This window comes from Rhododendron vialii, chromosome 12a (assembly GCF_030253575.1).
Source record: "Rhododendron vialii isolate Sample 1 chromosome 12a, ASM3025357v1".
Classification (NCBI taxonomy): Eukaryota; Viridiplantae; Streptophyta; class Magnoliopsida; order Ericales; family Ericaceae; genus Rhododendron; species Rhododendron vialii.
In genome coordinates, this window is record NC_080568.1 from 33251936 (window position 1) to 33270347 (window position 18412).

An 18412-nucleotide genomic window follows, 5' to 3' on the forward strand; every position below is an offset into this window, starting at 1 on the left:
CGAACCTGAAGGAGGTTTTCGCAGTGGTTTATCGACTAGGCTTGGCGGGGCTTACTAGTACCCCAAGGTCGCAGGGTTGATTACCCTTGACAACGATTTGTTCTTAGGGCCATCTCACCTTACGCAAACATGTGGAAATGGCTGTAGAAAGAGATTGAGAGATTAATCTGGTTAATTGGCATTTTAAAAAAAAAAAGAAAAAAAAGAAGACTACTCCCCACTATATGTCGATTACCCTTGACAATGATTTGTTCTTGGTGCCACCTCACTTCACACAAATGCGTGGAAATGGCTATGGGAGGAAATTAAGAGATTAGTGTGGTTAATCGGCATAAAAAAGAAGAAAAAAAAAGGGACTGTTCCCCACTATCTGTCGATGACATTTTTCCTTTAGATCAAGGGTTAAATTGTGAATATCATAAACGGCTTGGCTTGAAATGGAGAATATGACATCACATATGAAACATTTGTTTGCATACTATCTTAGACTCTGATAGGACATGATGAGTGTTTTTTGAGTAGTTCGTATGAAACAAAAATGCAATTTTTCTTTTTCTTTCTACAATCAGAATGGTGCGAACAGAACCACAATTTGGAATTGCGACACTCGAACTTAAGTCTGTCTGTTTCTGGTGACTTACTATTATTTGACGCTTCCGGAGTATCATGTGTCATTTTCCCATCATACTCTCAACAAATGACGTAGCGACAAACTTTGCAAGTGGAGCACCAACAATCATCAAAGGAATTCAAACTCCAATTGTCATTCTGATTACAGGAATGGAAATTTCGAAGGCAGATGGTTGGTACTCCGAATTTTGGAGAAACTTAAACTAAGTCCATCCCAATCCAGAACTCCACTCTTGTTCAAAACGACGATACCAACAGAATATCCTACGAAACGCAATATAAGAGCATCTCCAATGAGACTACAAATTTAAGGAACAAAGTGCAGAAACTTCAATAGGCTAGCTAAATTGACTCATCATACAGTCCACTAATCAAAAAACACAAAGACCATATATTCTTAGAACAGGGATACTATAGCATAAAAACAGGATTCTGAGAACATCCAAAACATGGATATATGCTTAGAGGGGTACGAAAAGTGTGTGGGATGCGAGGCAATTCAGTAACTGGATAGCCAGATTACATCAAACACAGCGGAGGCAGCGAGCAAGAAGCAGCTGACGAAAGTGAAGGCAATAGAAACAGCGACCCGGTCGCAGAAGCTGCGCAAGGGCTTACAGAAGTTTGGTAAAGCTGAATGTCTGATTCCGGTGCGGTTGAGGTTGGTAACACCTGAGGCAGCTGATCCAGCACTCATCAGGGCATATGCAAATGCCTGCAACAATATTCAAGTAACTTATAGAAGCTTAAGTACAGCTTCTAAAAGGACTCGTCTCAAACTCGATGATAATCATTTTCAAGCTAATTTAAGGTACTTATAACACATAAGTTGTGAACTTGAAGCTCTAATCCAGAGGAGGAATCAGGAACCCCCTTCTAACATCAAGGTAATTGTACATTTTCTAGATTATTTAAGCTATTTGTTACCATGCCCTAGCAATTTCCTCAAAGAATTACTCATGGCCGCAAAGCATTACTCATGGCCGCAAAGAATTACTGCTGGCCGCAAGGAATTACATTTGGCTGCGAAAAATTACTCCTTGCCGCAAAGAATTACATCTGGCCGCGAAGAATTACTCTTGGCCGCGATTTTTTGGGTGCAATTTTGGCAATGTCGTTGCTAATGCTTGGCATGCTACAGAGCCGTTTCATGAATTTTTAGGAATGTTGCTCCATTGTTCAATTCCATTTTGCTTAACTACTCACTTTCTACAATTGGAATAAAGTTAACAGTGATGTGACAATCTTGGTTTGGCATTGCTGAAACTTGGTACCAAATTTAACCCAACAAATGGCATTGCCAATAACTGACAAGAACTTTGGCTCACTAGTGCAGCTCCTTATTCTGCTGAGTTTTTGGTGAGCTATAGCCAAATTTTTGTTTTGCCAATGAAATATAGCGCACAGCTACAGCTGCTCTGAGTTTTAAGAAGAGCTGCGCTAAACATGACACAGGTTTAAAGAGAGAGAATCATAAACATCCCCGATAAGCTGGGCTAAAGCCCATGCCCACTCCCCTCGTATGCAATCGGACTGGAAATTTTTTTGAAGGTCTCAACTTTTAAACAAGGCGAAACCACTTCACCTGATCTCCGACAAAAATCAGCCAAGCATGTTTCCGTGAATGAATCACCGGAGACTTCCTCAGCAGCCTCGATGTACTAATGAGCAGTTGAAGTACTGAGTGAGCTGCAACAGCAGCACACACTCCCACCAGATACCTGTTTTGGACAAAAACAGAAAATCGACTTAATCAAACTTGTTTTTTAATCAACATACATTTCTGAACTATGCGGTGCCTTCAAACATGACCACCTATGTAAAACATTCATATCGACCTTTGATAGAGGTGTAAAGAAAACTTAAGTGGTTGCATATAGATTTGCCCATGGTGTGCTAGAATCCTCTGTTAGTTCTTTACTTAAAAGGGTGACGCGAGTTAGATTGCAAACCAAGGGAATGTTTGCCAAGACTTATAATCTGGAAAAAGCTGATTCTTCAAAGCAGAATCCAAAAACATCAAATTCGCTAGTAATCTTCTTATAATCAGCTTTTTTTGCACAGGAGCAAATGCTACAGCTACAGCAAACACAGTAGCAAAATTTTCTATAATCAATAAAATGAACAACAAAAGTTGGCCCCAGAAGCTTTTGAATAACGCCAAGTCACACAGCATCTACAATAGTTAAGAGCAAGTCCACCGGTGAGTCGAGCGAGTCCACCCAAGAGTCATTAGACTGCCAAAGTCAGAGTTTGGCAAAATACATGAAAAAATGGTACTCTGCCCGCAAGTCAAAACCATCTTTTATCTCATTTTTGGCATCAACTTTGACTTTACCAAAGTTGCCATATCATCCAGGCATTGAAACTGAGATAGGTTTTAATGCAGTGGTTTTGATTTGAGAATGTACCAAAATGTCACTAAACCGATGCCATTTCGGTACATTCAAGTCATAAAATGGCTTTGACAAAGCTCCTTTGGAACCAATAAATGGACAGATCATCACAAAGATGAGCTTCCTGTGGCTATGGAGTTACAGAAAATCTAAGAAGAGTGAACTCACTTTCAAAACACAACTCCAGACCCAGTTGTGTTCGGAGTTGCGTTTTTAAAGGCGTGTTTGTAGCATTGTTGAGTTATAGCCAGAATAGGAGAAGGGGAAATTCGAGAAATACTCAGACGCAACCATGTCTCCAGTCAAAAGATTTTTTGATTTGTTTTTCGGTACACCAATTGCGAGCAACGGCTATGATGCTCCAAAGCAGTTAGGGAGCGTGATGCTCCCAATTGTTTCCAATCATTGGATTGTATGAGTGGATCTTAATCGTTGATTTCAACCATTGATTGTCAAAACATATCAATAATAAATGTAGCCATTTAATGTACTCCAGTAAGTATAGTCATATAACATAGTAAGTTTTACCTTTGTAAATAATATGCAAACCATGTTTTTATGGTAAGTAATATTGTGAATTTTTGGCCGAAAAATAGTAAACCCATCTCGTTTTTAGCAAATATACCATACATTTTGTGGGTGGTTTGATCAAACGAACGTGATTTACATACTTTTCAATCTAAAGGTCCATAATCAATGGAAACATCATGCTCCCACCTCCCACACCACTTGGGAGCATGGAAGAAATTTTCCCAATTGTAAAGATTAACAATCATGTAGCCGGTTTCATGTAGTCGACCCCAAGTGATTGAGACATAAGGCTCGGTTGAATTGGGTTCGATTTGGCTTGGTAAAGATTAAACAATCACGGGTGTGTTCACTGTTTCTGGTTTATTTCCGTGAAGCAGGAAAGAGGCCGGTTAATTTGTCGCCAATGGGGCCCAAGGGTTACATCGTCGCTTTAAAATTCGACCAACCATATAACAAGACAAACTGAGAACTCCGTATGATTCCATTTTTGCAGGTCCATTTTTTGGTCTAAAATAAACCAATGCCAAATCATTACTTTTTTTTTTTTGACATGCCAAATCATTACACTAGGACGACACATTTTGCACTGAATTAATGCATTTGATTTTGTTTTTTAGTTACTGAGAAAACTTGAGAAAATCGTAATAAACATGGTTCTTTTCTTAAAAATCAAATGTCTGAGTCAGCTTACGAGTACCTTAACTAATTTTGAGGTCCAATCCTACCTCTAATTTGCAGGGAACTCTATTAAAGTCGGAGCAATTGCTCCGATCCGTATGAACATGGAAAGTTTCGAGCATGAGACAAAAAGAGGGAACAAACTTCTAAGTTTCAGGTCTTGACCGTCAGGTGCCAATCGAACCCATTTAATTAAATAAATTGGTTCATCTAAGAGTTGAGAGTTTTCACGGTATGTTGAATGAAAAAAGCGTGTATAACCCGTTAATTAGACTAGATCCTTACATATAAATCCACAAGGCCATGTCTCTACTAAATTTTTTGGCTTTAGTTAAGTTATTCTTTTTTTGTTTTTTTTGATATGCCTAGTTAAGTTATTCTTACTAAACTCAATTTTTTTAATCAAAAGTTAAGTTATTTCACGAAATTAAAACATTTAACACATTTTCTTCTACTAACTTACCGTATTTTCTACAACTTTTAGTATAATAGAAACATGACTACAAATAGCTACAGCTACAGTATTAGTATTATTAGAAGTTGTGGACAACTTCTAGCTCACCGAAAACGTCCCCAAAGTAATGTTGTTTTGAATTCAGCCCCTCATTGATCTCACAAACGAATGAAAGAAATTGGAGGCCCCGTTTCCACTAAAATTTTTGTACCACAATTTATTGACTTTTGTGAAATTGTTCATACTAAATTATAATTTTTTGTCAAAAGTTAAATTGTTTTCACAAAACTAATACATCCAACACATTTTCTCTCACAAATACCCATGCAACACATTTTCTTTAGTTTGTTGAAAACAACTTGACTACAAGTAGCTTACCGGAAACGGCCCTAACAAAAAGGTGAAAAAGAAAATAGTAGAACTCCAGTCGTAGCTCCACGTAATTAATCAAAACAAAATTAGATGAGAAAGACTGAGATTTTGGAGATAATTACGTAAAACAGCATTGGTAAAAGGATTGGGTGTTAAAGCGTGATCAGCTTACTCGAAGGAGTCGGAGTAAGACCAGTTGGAGTAGATGGGAAGGCTAAACCCAAAGATAGACATTGTGGAGCCTTCCTTCGCCGTCACCATGAGACAGACCGCAGCAACTGAGCTCAAAACGGACGCAACCCTCATAACCACCAGCGTGACGTCGTGTTTCCGGCGGGCTTTCTGGCAGTGGTCAGGTCTCGCCGTGGACACGAATGTGCCATTACTCTCCGGCAGCTGTGCCCCGTCCTCCCCCGCCGTTGTCTTTAGCCCCTCCTTCATCACACGATTCTCTCTCTACTTCTCTTCTCTTAAAAATGCTTTGGGGGATTTGTTTTCGTCAGACCCAGTTAGTAGGTGAGCAAGGGGTTTTAAAGTGGAGCAAATTTTCAGTGCCGAGCGAGTAGGTACCACACGGTGTCCGGTCAGCGCATCCGAACCGTCCATTGTGTTTATAGACGGCTCAAATTTGAAGAGAGAAAGTGTCAAGGCCGTCCAAAAATGTGTTGGACGGTCCGGATGTGCCGAACGGATGAAATATACCCATCCGGCACCGAAAAATTTCTCTTTAGAGTGGGAGTGGAATCAAATTCTTTGTACCTTTGTTTCGGTTACTTTTCGACCATTGGATCACTTAATTAAACTTTATAAACATAAGAATGAAAAAAACTCGCACAATTTAATGACTCAAAAGTCAAAACATCTCGGTACATAGACAAACCAATTTTCTGGATACAGAAGATCTCAGGTGGGTGGGAGTAGCAGTAGCTCCTCTCCCTAACAGTAGTAAAACTCACGTCTACAGGAATACATCTTGTTGACCCTAATTCCAACAGAATGTGTTGGTTTAGGCCAAAAATCCTAATATTTGTTTCTGCACATGGTTTCTAATAATATTTTTTATTTTTTATTTTTATTTCTCTATTTATCTCTTTTTACTCATTACTCTAAAAAAAAAAAAAAAAAAAACCTCTTCAAAACCCAGACCAAACAAAGTAATTATTCAAATGGTTTTATTTTTTTTGACTTTACATTTTATAACTGTTTATTTTGCAATTTTTAAAAATAAAAAAAATTGATCGAACATTGAAATATATTATGTTAAGCTAGTAAATAAATCGAACTTGAGTTAGCCAGAGCTCTGTTCATATGTATAAGCTCAAACTGCTTGGCTCGTTTAATTTATAGAGACTTGTTTAGTAATCAAATTGAGCTTGCTCAAACTCGAAAACCATAAAGCTAAGATTGGCTTGGCTTGACTCCGCTCCTCTTCTAACTTGGACCCCTAAAATAACTCAATGCACGTGAATTCACATAATGCATGGTAGACCCATGATCGAAATCTGCGTCCAAAATTGTGATTTCACCAATTCCTTAAATGGGGGAGGGAGGGAAAAATTTTCAGTGCCGAGTGGGTATCACATGGTGTTCACTCGCGTATCCGAGCTGTCCATTTCATTTTTGAACAGTTCAGATTTGGAGAGAGAAAATGAGAGAGAAAGTATTGGGGTGAGAGGAGAGAAAGAGTTTCAATCCGAACCATCCAAAAATGCATCGGACGGCTCGAATGTACCAAGCAAGTACCACATTGGATATACTCGCTCGGCAGTGAAAAATCTCTGCGGAGGGAGGGATGGGGATGGGGATGGGACTAGGGGGGCTGCTGCCCCTTCAAGGGACAGCAGCGTGCTGTCCCGGCACAGGGAGCCCCGCTCCGGTCTTAGTCCGACGATCGGAAACGCTCACTTCGTAGAGTTCGTCGAGTTGAACAAGTATGTTAAAAATCAGTTTGATCGGATATCTTTAAGTACCTGATCGGAACCTTTTTGTCTTGAAAAGAATGGATCCGAAACACTGGATCAAATCTACTAGAACCCATTATTGGCAAGTTATATGTGTTCCGATTAGGCACTTAAAGATATCCGATCAAACTGATTTTTTTGAACACTTGTTCAACTCGACGAGCTCTACAAAGTGAACGTTTCCGATCGTCAAACCAAGCCCGGAGCGGGGGCCCCTGGGCCGGGACAGAACGCTGCTGTCCCTTCCCCCTGAGTCCATGGGGATGGGGGGATATGTCAGTGTGGGTTACCGGGTTGTCTGATGCCTGGAGACACGTGGGGGATACGGTGGTTGAAAGAGGCAGTGCCCGTGACTGAAAACAGTGGCCTCGGAAATTTTTACACACATCTTTTAAGGTGTTTCTCACAGTACATAGGCTTTGTCAATTACCAATGCAACAAATAACTAGTACTCCATTATGAAACTGTGAATTTTGGAGAAAGAGTTCTCTCCGGATGGGGCAAAAACTACGAGATTTTTCGTCACCGCCATTTGTGGACTTATTATATATTTATTGTGATTATCTGAATCGTTCATCTTATAGAGCTCGTAGAATAGTGTATTCATGCAAAAAACCAGTTTTATCGGACATCTATATGTATATCGAAAATTGATTTTTGGTTTATAAAACGAACGGTCTGGATTCTGTCAATAGTTTTTAAGTTGAAATATCCATGATCGTCTATTTAATTATACAAAATTTAGGCTCGTTTGATAAATGAACTAAACTTGAACCTGACAATGTTCGGCTCAATTAGACTTGCGAACCTAAAGTATATTTATGTCATGAGAATTTCATATATTTATGTCTAACCTTGTATAACTTATATATGTATAAACTTATATTAGTGCCGATTGAAAATTTTAGAACTTGGTACTATAAACTTAAAGAGTCCACTTCGTGTGAGGACTCCCTTACATAAGCTATGTAAGGACTTATAATAAGGGCCGTTGGATCGTGTTTTCAATGGTCCGGATAAGCGGATGGGCATAAACCATTTATGATCGGTCAAAAATGGTTTATGCCCATCCGCACATCTGGACCATTGAAAACACGATCCAACGGCTAATAACAGAAGTCCTTACATAGCTTATGTAAGGGAGTCCTCACGGGGAGTGGACTAATAAAGTTATATACTTATATGTCTTTATATTTTATTTATCTATGAACTTATTCTTGTGCAAAATAATTAATTTCATGATCATTTGCAAGTTCTAGATATGTATGAGAGCATATTTGTCTGATATTTTTGACTCGTTAACAAACTCAAGTTTGACTTAAATCTAGGCAGGCTCGGTCATCAGAAATTTATCGAGCTCGTTTAAAACTCAACGAACAAACATGAACAAGTTATTTTTTGGTAATTATTCACCCGTTGCTACTGCGCGCGTGCGGAGATTTTTTTACCTCAGAAAAAACAACAAATTCCTTATATTCTTCCTCGAAATGTGCTTCCAATTAAACCACCAATAACTTAACGAACACCCCTGGTTTTGAGCTCCAACATTTAAATTTCTGCTTGTTTGAAGGTGGAAATACACTGGACAGGAATTTTGACTACGAGAGATTGTCCTCTTCAGCGACATCTCGGAATCATATCGTATGTGAAAAAAATCAGGAACTCTGGAAATTGGAATGCAGAGATAGAGTTTAATTTGATGGGATCATCCACCGCATGAGATCCCACGGGGTAGACATCACACTTCACAGAAGCATTTAGCAACACCAAAAATAGAAAACCTGATCACTGTCATTCAATTCAATGACACGAATCCTCAACCGTTATGCAATTCCATGATCGTGTATTTATCGAGTGCGATTTTGTTCACTGACCTTCACAAGTGTGAAAATTATGCAACTTTTTAAGGTTTCCAATGATATATATATAGAGAATAAGAAAAGCATGAGTCGACGGTTGAAAGAGTTTCAATGATATAAGTCTAGCATTTATTTTTTACAAATTCGGGTGTGTACAGATTCAATACGCACGCTACCAGAGCAATGGTACTCCGTTGATGCATCACAAATATTAATAGGGATCTATGACTATTCCCTGTGCTAATTACAAACGTATAGACTTTATTCGTGTATTTAATCAAGGGCTTGTCAATTGCAAAATCTTAATTACAGATCAAGTAGCTTAATTACGAGAGCTACATTATTGGATAATGGTGAAATCCATTCTCTATTTGCCTTATCTATGGTTGACCGTTCCTCTTGCATCTCTTCTAAGAGAACACATACTTTAGGGAATCGCAAGACTCGTCCAAGTTGGACTCAGCGGGAGACAGATTCACAAACATAGCAGTCTTAGCATTACCACTGAGGGAATCACTCATCAACATCGTCAACTTGTGATTCCTGTATGGTATGTGTTGATTGCCAAACGAGAGAGCACTAATAACATCCCAAGTGCTGAAAGAGACTTGTTGATGCTTTGAGCTTCTTTGAGCGAACTACCCGAAGACCCCGACTTCTTCACTCTCTTAGAATCGATGAAGCTTAGCTGGAGACAAATAGATTTTTTTTTTAATCATCAAAGAAAGTAACCTACAAAAGTAATTGAATGGATGAATTGCCCACAAAACAAACAAGCGCAAGAGTACTCTTTTTAAACCCACCCCCCCTGCCCCCCCCCCCCCCCCCCCCTTTTAATTAGTCCTATTGCATTTTGAGATGTCCCCAAATATTCCATCCTTTTAAAACGTAAAAAATAATTTGTCTAATTTTCTAAAACTAGCCTTCATAAATCACTAAAAATAGTTTTAAAAGCGGGAATTTTTGGGGCACTGTTAGATATCAAATCCAACTTTATAAGGTGATGAACAAAGGAACAAGAAAGGATATACCTTTCCCTAACTAACAAAAAGTACATAAGTTCCAAAATGGACTAACAAAAATGGAGGGAGGAAGCACCACATAATATAATTCAATGAAAAAGGTAGTTTCAACAGTAATGATAAGTACCTTTCCCTTAGCGATGGCTTGAGATTGGAGGTCAGTGCTCTCAACAACAATAGAAAGAATCAAATGGGATCTAGAACTCGATCTCCTCATTCATTAAAGTTCTAGTTGTATGAAGACATTCAAATCCTCTCTAAATGATACTCTTTAGTTCTTCGTGTGTTGTAATAGATACGACTGTTGCATTTTCTATAGACACCATGCCCTAAGGGTAAAAGTGCTTGCACATAATCAAATACAATACCGAAGATAGAATCTAAATGCCACAACTTCGAGTTATATTGAGTATAATGTGACTTTCATGGAGGATGGATAAAAGAATAATTGGCTTGGATGATGTATTAAAAAAGGTAGATAAAAAAGTAGTTGGTTTGGATGAGGAATAAAATGAAGTGATAAGATTATTTTGTAGTTGAAATGAAGGGGGAGGGGTATTATTTGGACATCGTCCGAGGGATAAAATATGGACGCCTCAAAACCAATCCATAAATAATATCCTGCAATGATATTGTATTATCCTGACAATGACTTGGCCAAAACTCATTCAGGTGTGAATTGTGTTGCCAAACCAAGGCAAATGTGTCGGGCCTAATCAGGCAGATGAGGTATTGCCCTTGCATTTGGCAGCATCCAATCGATCACCTATGGATATAGGAGTTAAAATGAACCAAGCGTGAGATTGACTTATGTTTGGCTCAATAGAAGCTCGTAGGTTGAAGAGTTAGAAGTACTCGAGATTTGTAGGGAGAGAATTCGATTCACTAGAACTTGAGATTACAAAAGCTGTAAGTTGTCTGGGCAAATGAGGCTCTCACCTATTTATACACCGATGTAAAAGTCTAACACACACTCTAAAAGCTTCTCCACTATTCTAATATAGGATTTTCTATAAATGTATTTACAAGTCTAGAATTATATACAATAATCTAGATTTTTCTAGTGAGATAGTTTCTTGAAATTAGAATCCTCTAGGCTTCAACAATGCTCTTGGAAACTCTAGAAAGGTCTAGAAAAACTCTATGTCTTGGTAGCATGGGTGGATGTCAGGTACTATTTGTCAAAATGACTGAGTCGTGACATTCTCCCCCGCCATGAAGTGGGTGTGTGTGCGCTCGCGTGAGAGAGAGAGAGAGAGAGAGAGAGAGAGAGAGAGAGAGAGAGAGAGAGATTGATTTGGGGGCTTTCGTAACTGAGACAAGAGTGACGATGTAGAGAATAAGAAAAGTAGAGTCGACCGTTTTCAATTATATATATATAGAAGTCTGGCATTTTTCATATACTTGGGTGCAATTAATCGACATGCACACTACAAATCAAGTAGCTTAATCACAAGAGCTACATATATATGAGCTAATGGCACATGAATTACATTGGACACATGAACAACAATCGATTCCCCAAACCTTGATCAGTCTTTAGAAATAAATCACTTCTATGTCATTGTGTATTTACTAAAATGGAGCTGAAAGAGGCTCCTTAAGCTCGACGAGATCTGGTGATTCCATAATGCCAGGATTGCACACACATTGGCAAGTTGTTTCAGTGATTTCGGTCTTTTGTTCGTTCTCAACTAGTTTGTGAATTGAATCACCCCTTTGCACAATCTGAACCGTCTCCTTAATTCTCACAACGGGTTCCAGTCCCTGCATTTTTAAGCATTTTGTAAGCGCCTCTGAAATCAAATTTATAAGTTAGACCAAAATATAGTGTCATATATATGTCGTTCATTTTGCGTTATGGATGCACACCTTCATGAAAATACTAGAGGCTTCATTCGGCTCATTTTTTTGAACTATGTCAACTGCTGCTTCCTGCATCATGAAACCATCAACAGGCCACACCAAAATTTGAAATCAAAAATCTTTTTAGCTACCCAAAAAATTAAACACCACTGAAGAGGAAGTTAAACAAGTAAATTTTGGGAGATTAGTTGAGGTGGAAGAACTCTCATCCAATCCGTTTTTTCAATGAATACATAAACGTCTTCTTCAAGCAGAGGAAAAATATGTGTAGTCAGGAACGTACTCAAAGTGAATCCGATCTACAGAACACAATTATAAGTTAAATTCTTGGTGATTTTTTTTTGAGTACGCACTAAAATTGTTTTTATAATCTGTGATAGACTTCAATATGATGTGATTCTCAGAGTTCTACTAAAAGGACTAATCATGACCTGTTCTTCGTCTCCTATTTCTTAAAAATATTTTGAATGGAACAGCAAGGTTTAGCCATGGATCATCAGTCCTTGTGTTGAAGAGAGAGAGAGAGAGAGAGGCGTACCCTGGCATGGGTCATCAGTCCTTCATTCAAGGTCCTAGGCTCCATCTCAATAGAACAGCAAGGTTTAGCCATGGATCCAACAACAAAAACAACAGCCCAAAGCTCTCATACAAAAGCAATGGCTTGCAGCCCATTAACCTTTACCCAATAATGTTGTAAAGTTTTTAACCTCTCCCACACGAACTTGCCCCATTTTATACCCAAAAACAGATCCCTTGTTCTTGTCAAAATTCACGGAGTCTCTTTTGACCTAATTGCAGAGAAACTAGGGGTTAGAAAACAAAGGCCCATCTCATTCAAATCTCGTGCTACTTCTCTCTTCTCCTCAAAATTTCATTTACTTTTCTGTCCTTTTGATTGTTACAAGCTCTCATAAAAATTCACGGGGGTAATACCTTCTACCTTCAATTGGCTGGTACAGATAGGGCGGTGATTCCTCACCACCAGTTGGTAGCTAGCCAGATGGGTGTACCAATCGGGATTTTGGATAAAAGATTTCCAAGACGATCAATCAGCATCCTGTAATAGTATCTGCCAAAATACTGAAGTTTAGGAAATAAACCAAAGACTTGTTCGAGCTCGTGTCCGCTATAGTGCCAAAAAGTTTGATATAGTTTAAAAACACCTCCAGCGACACCCTTCGGTAGCGACACCCTTCGGTGACGACAAATTAAACTTGTCTTCGAAAATTTACTTGAATCAAAGTTTGAACAAATAACACTTGAATCATTCGGCTTGTATGTACAAACCAGAATTGGAACTACTTGTGGTTGGCTCGATTAAAATTTAAAATCATTTGAGCTCGACTTGTGATCTCATAAATAAGATAATATTGTAATATTTTTTCAAATTGTTTATTTTTCAAACTAAATTTGAACAATCAATTGAACAATTAACTCCTCTCGGTTCCAGGGACGTACCCGTAATTTCATTGTTGGATGGGGGAACTTAAAAAGTGTGTAATATATAGTAATACTATTCCTCAATAATTTTGAAACTTGGGTACGTAGGATCTGCCCCAGATCCGTTTGCTTGATTCGTTCTGTGCAGTGGAAGAGGAAAATTTTCAGTGCCGGGTGGGTACCACGTCCATTGCATTTTTGGACAGCTCGGATTTGGAGAGAGAAAGTATTGAGACGGATTTGGAGAGAGAAAGTATTGAGACGAGAGGAGAGAGAGTTTCAATCAGAGCCGTCCAAAAGTGTATTGGACGGCTCGGATGTGTCAAATAGATACCACGTGGGATGTATCCACCCGGCACGGAGAAATTTCTCGCAGTGGAAGAGATGTAACCAAAAGTTAAGCACAAGAAGAGCCATTTTTCTTTTGCAACTTTCCAAGAAAAAGCTACAAGCTGGTAACAACAAATTAAAGAAGAAAGATCGACCAATACCCAATGCCACTAGCTACCAGCCTTTCTTTCTTGGCATACTTTGAAATGCATGGAAACAACTAATCGAATCTAGCTAGGTACTGCGGCATGTGCTTTCATGTTTCGTCCAAAGTTAAATCATCATTAACATGTGATCAATTGCAATATTATTGCACCATATATATAATCAACTTTTGTGCCTTTTTGTGTTGGAGACTTTCTGAACTCTTTCCTAATTGTATTTTTAAGTTGCAAATTTGCTTATTTTAAAATTAAAATTAAGGAATCAGCAAAAATTGATTTTTTTACAGGAAAAAAAAAAAAAACTAACCCTTATACAATAGTTAATTATTTACTCTCTTCTATAATAACTCTTTACCCCAACACCACGAACCAAATCAATCTTTACTTTTTTATCGGCGAAAGTCAATATTGTTAGAATATATAGAATAACACTTAGAGGAGGAGTTGAACTCTTGACCTCCTTGGCACTACCCATTCTATCTTGATAGCACCCAATCTAACCTCAGAGCATCTCTCTGGGGACATCAAGTGTTAACAAAAAAAGGGCAATACATGCAAATTAGTGAATTTTTATTAATTTTGGTTAGTGGAATTTTATTTAAAATATTAAATTTGATTGTCGATAGTGTGACTTTACAGCCGCGATCTTTTTTTCTCTATTCAATTTGGCTAAAGTGGTCAAAAGGCAAAAAAACAAATCAAACACATTGTTTTGTTCAAGGCTTTTAAAGTAAATTTCCTAATTGTTTTGTTTGCGAAAAGAAGATCTTTCTTTCATATTTTTGGCTTGCATTTATAAGCCCCGACCCGAATGCCCTATTCTTTGCCTTTTGGAATTCCCAAAATTTTGAGAACTCCTCTCCGGGCCTAATGCAATCCATTCAAAAAGAAAAGAGAGAACCAAACTACTGATCATTTGAATTTTGAAACTTGAAATACAGATAGCCCAGCCTGGGTGGACGGGTACAGTAATGAATTATATGATGACCTTCTTGTTTTTCCCTAAAAAAAAAATTGGATATCCCGAATTAGGAGTTGGTACAATGCAATAATCCGTCATTAATTACGTGCACAAGGCTGAAAGCGTTGGAGAATAATCATAGAGATCGATCACACTACATCACTAGAGCCCAAATCAAATTGAGTGAACTCAAACTCGCATAAAAGCCATATATATCGGAGCATAAGCGATATATGGGTCATCCGGCATTGTATTAAGACCCAACTTCTATTCACTTACCAAAAAAAGCAAAGACCCAACATTTATTCTGTTTCTTGAATGTAATTAAAACTTTGCATTCACCCATGTCCTAACAAATCGAGAGAAAGTAACAAAAGTGCTACACATACAACGGTTGTGTAAAATACAACACACAACCAATCTTTAGTTATCCGTTGCTGTAATAATTGGTCAGGATTCGCTCAAACTCTTCCTCATAAAAGTTAAACTTTTCCTTGGACGGTCCAAATACATCTGGATGGTCAGAATTACGCACGCAACCAACACAACGATTGTGCAAGTAACAATTTTTGAAAAAGTAATAGAAGTAGAACTTTGGTTGCTTTGATTCTTAATGGAGAAGCAAGTAAAGTGGTTTAGTTAGGTCTCCAACTAGTAATATGAAACTCATTGATCATGCGTTTGAACTCATGTTACCACTACTTAGCCCCCACTAAGAATATTGAGCCCATAAAATTAATACTTCCTCCAACGAGGCAACACTACTTTAGTTGGTACTACTTTAATATTTAACATTTTATAGCATAGAAACTCATTTATGGCTTCGTGCAATTTCAGTCATCCGTTTTCACAATTAATGGTTTGAATTTTAAAAAAAATTATTAGCTTAAACTTTTCTGGCGAATAGTTTTTTCAAAATTCGAACTTTTTGACGCGCACGATTAAGCGCCGTAAATTAATTTCACAGCTCCGCTATGAAAAAGTTTCTCTCTTTATAGTATGCCCTCTTCCTCTTCGGCTTCCTATATATTCAGCTCTCTCCTTTGCTTCTACCAACTCAAAAACCTCTCTCTCTCTCTCTCTCTCTCTCTCTCTCTCTCTCTCTCTCTCTCTCTCTCTGAAGATGGAACAAACAAATGTACAGGTGGTAGCAAAGAAGCTATGGAACCTTGTTCGTGTGATGTACTACATGCTAAGGAAAGGCATATCAAAGGGAAAACTGATCGTCAATCTCAACATGATGTTGAAACGGGGCAAGATCGCAGGGAAGGCGGCGATGCTCAAACTCATGCTCCACCACCACTCCACCGCTGCCTCCGACCACCTCTCGCAGCACGATGGACACCTGTCCTTCCCGACCCCGCGCGACGAGTACGAGTTCAGCTGCAGCGACAGCCCCGCCGCGTCCTTCCACTTCCACCTCGGCAAACGCAACAAACGCCGCTCCGGAGCGTGCGATGATCACGCTCCGGAAGTGGAGGACGATGTCGCGACGGCCGCTAGCGGCGTTAAGAAGGTGTTGGAGATGCCGGGGTTTGGAGTGGTGAGGCAGCTGAGGATAACGGACTCGCCGTCGCCGTTGCCGGAAGTTGTTGACGTGGAGGGCCAAGTGGACGAGGCTGCGGAGGATTTTATAGTGAGGTTTTACAATGACTTGAGGAAACAAAACGAAAAGGCTTTACGTTGAAGAAAGAATTAATCTTTCATGTTATAATTTCTTGGACAATTAATTAATTGTTGGTGGCCAATTAAAATGTTTGCATGTTTATGGGTTATTACTGTTGTATTTCTCAATAATTTATCGATGTACTAAATGAGAGAAGTATGAGGAATTAAATTGTTATTTTCCCATCAAAAAAGATGTTTGCAGATTTACCATTCTTTACTGGAGATATACTATTATGTCACATAATTGATATAAAATAATATTCCGAAGCACTGAAAATAATAATAATAAAATATCTTCCTCAATATCACGCAATTATCTGTGAGACATCCCTCCACATTTACACTGGGACCAAAGCTTAAGTCCTATGTATCGAGTTGTTCACAAGTACCTCGAGACTTAGATTGTCAATAAACGAGTCAGACTTGAGCTCGGATTTTAAGTTCGTTTAGCAAATGAGTCGAGTACGAGTTAGTGCTCATTTATAAAATCTCGACTAGCCTATAGAGGCTTGTTTAATTAGTAAACAAATGGAGCTCGATTGAACACCTCGATATTAAACTAGTCCGAGCTCTCTAAATGCCCGTACGCGATAATAACAGTGCCATCAAATCCAACGACACAATCTGGCGTGAATCCTTCTTATGACCATGTCCAAAAAAAATATTTATATATCTGGCGTGAATCCACTTTTTGTTTTTTGCAATTATATCCACTATGTTTTAGTACTCCCGGTAAGTTTTTTCTGACAAATGAATTAACCCACAAGAGAGTCACTAATTGGACTCATTCATAAAGCAAATCACTGTCCCGACCCGCCGTGTAAATCGCTGTAACAACTCTGGAGTTGAGTCGAAACCTGCTCAATGCTAGGCAAGCCTTCTCCTTCCGCTGAGGCAAGCCCACGGGTGGTTAAATAATTAAATCCTAATCATGTTTGTTTTGTAAAACGAAAATTCTATAGGTACCGATCAAAAACGTAGGAAAATCGTACCGACGGCCGTGCCGGGCCGTTTTCGGCCACCGGATGGCTGATTCGAGCCGTCCAAAAATTTAAAAAAAAAAAACCGAAGGGCCCTCATTGGAATCAACGGTATCCGATGTGTGTAGGGTGCTTGATCTAAATACTCTCTTTTTCATGTATATATATATATATATATATATATATATACACATGTATACACGAAAAATAGGGTGTTTAGATCAAGCACTCTGCACATGTCGAATGTCGTTGATTCCCACAATAGATCCCTCGTTTTTTTTTAAAAAAAATTTGGATGGATCGAATCAGCCGTCCGATGGCCGGAGAAGACCCGACGTGATTGTCGATACGATTTTCCTACATTTCGGTCGGTACTGATAGCAGTACTCTTTCTAAAAATCTGAATCCACTATATATGTTAACTGAAGTGCACCTTTACGTACCGAGCTCTTCTCTCCAAAATCTAACCATCTTTTTTCTTACGTATGCGTTTTCTTTTTCTTGTACACTTGAAAAGTAAAAGCAGCGCCGTCGCTTCTTTTTGAGTTTTTCTTTGGCAATTGGCCGGTGGGGGAAATGTGTACACCACCACCACTTGAGTCCGAATGTATTGACTCACCTCAAGAACAATTACAGAACTCATTTATAATCCCCAATAGATGCATGGAACCGGCCATGCAAGAACGGAGAAAATTTAATTAAGACAAGTCACATAACTTTTGGTATAAGATTAAATTCTTGCCACGAAAAAGTAAATTTGATTGGGCATCGATAAGTATATCAAAGATTCAATTTTATTTTGTAAATTGAACAGTTTATCTTTATAATTATTGATTGAATTAGACCGTTCATTTTATAAACCAAAATTCAAATTTTGAGATATTTATCGATATTCTATTAAGCTGATTTTTTGTATGGCAATACTACTCTGTGGATCCTACAATATGAACAATTCAGATTAAAATAATAAACGCTCGGGGCCGGGACCACAATGAGCAATGAAAAAAAAGTGGAGTTTTCCATCGACGTTGGATAAAATTTATTCTCTTTGGGATATGTGCACATATAACGATGTTGCTCTAAGAAAGTTTTCTTGCTAA

General features: G+C 38.5%; 3 protein-coding genes across 3 annotated transcripts; 1 reads left to right on the plus strand and 2 right to left on the minus strand.

Moving 5' to 3' along the window:
• Positions 1 to 936: 936 nt before the first annotated feature.
• On the minus strand, positions 937 to 5773 carry LOC131309869 (CASP-like protein 3A1). Its single transcript, XM_058336554.1, has 3 exons — positions 5234 to 5773; positions 2216 to 2351; positions 937 to 1345 (listed from the first exon to the last, which is right to left on the minus strand). Exons 1-3 carry the CDS (start codon positions 5500 to 5502, stop codon positions 1130 to 1132), a joined length of 621 nt encoding a protein of 206 aa, XP_058192537.1. The 5' UTR covers positions 5503 to 5773; the 3' UTR covers positions 937 to 1129.
• A 5481-nt stretch (positions 5774 to 11254) lies between these two features.
• On the minus strand, positions 11255 to 12496 carry LOC131309870 (uncharacterized). The gene is made up of 3 exons (XM_058336555.1): positions 12308 to 12496; positions 11776 to 11838; positions 11255 to 11670 (listed from the first exon to the last, which is right to left on the minus strand). Exons 1-3 carry the CDS (start codon positions 12377 to 12379, stop codon positions 11479 to 11481), a joined length of 327 nt encoding a protein of 108 aa, XP_058192538.1. The 5' UTR covers positions 12380 to 12496; the 3' UTR covers positions 11255 to 11478.
• A 3228-nt stretch (positions 12497 to 15724) lies between these two features.
• LOC131309871 (uncharacterized) lies at positions 15725 to 16523 on the plus strand. Its single transcript, XM_058336556.1, has one exon. It carries the CDS (start codon positions 15788 to 15790, stop codon positions 16349 to 16351), a length of 564 nt encoding a protein of 187 aa, XP_058192539.1. The 5' UTR covers positions 15725 to 15787; the 3' UTR covers positions 16352 to 16523.
• The last annotated feature ends 1889 nt before the right edge of the window (positions 16524 to 18412 follow it).

Bases quoted from the DNA above. Each gene is read 5' to 3' on its own strand.
- LOC131309869 (XM_058336554.1), bottom strand. From the start codon at position 5,502: ATGAAGGAGGGGCTAAAGACAACGGCGGGGGAGGACGGGGCACAGCTG. The intron at 2,352-5,233 runs GTAAGCTGATCA...TGTCCAAAACAG, and splicing joins TCTTACTCCGACTCCTTCGA to GTATCTGGTGGGAGTGTGTG. The intron at 1,346-2,215 runs GTGAAGTGGTTT...ATATTGTTGCAG, and splicing joins TGATTTTTGTCGGAGATCAG to GCATTTGCATATGCCCTGAT.
- LOC131309870 (XM_058336555.1), bottom strand. From the start codon at position 12,379: ATGGCTAAACCTTGCTGTTCTATTGAGATGGAGCCTAGGACCTTGAAT. The intron at 11,839-12,307 runs GTACGCCTCTCT...TTCATGATGCAG, and splicing joins GACTGATGACCCATGCCAGG to GAAGCAGCAGTTGACATAGT. The intron at 11,671-11,775 runs GTGTGCATCCAT...TTAAAAATGCAG, and splicing joins CCTCTAGTATTTTCATGAAG to GGACTGGAACCCGTTGTGAG.
- LOC131309871 (XM_058336556.1), top strand. From the start codon at position 15,788: ATGGAACAAACAAATGTACAGGTGGTAGCAAAGAAGCTATGGAACCTT.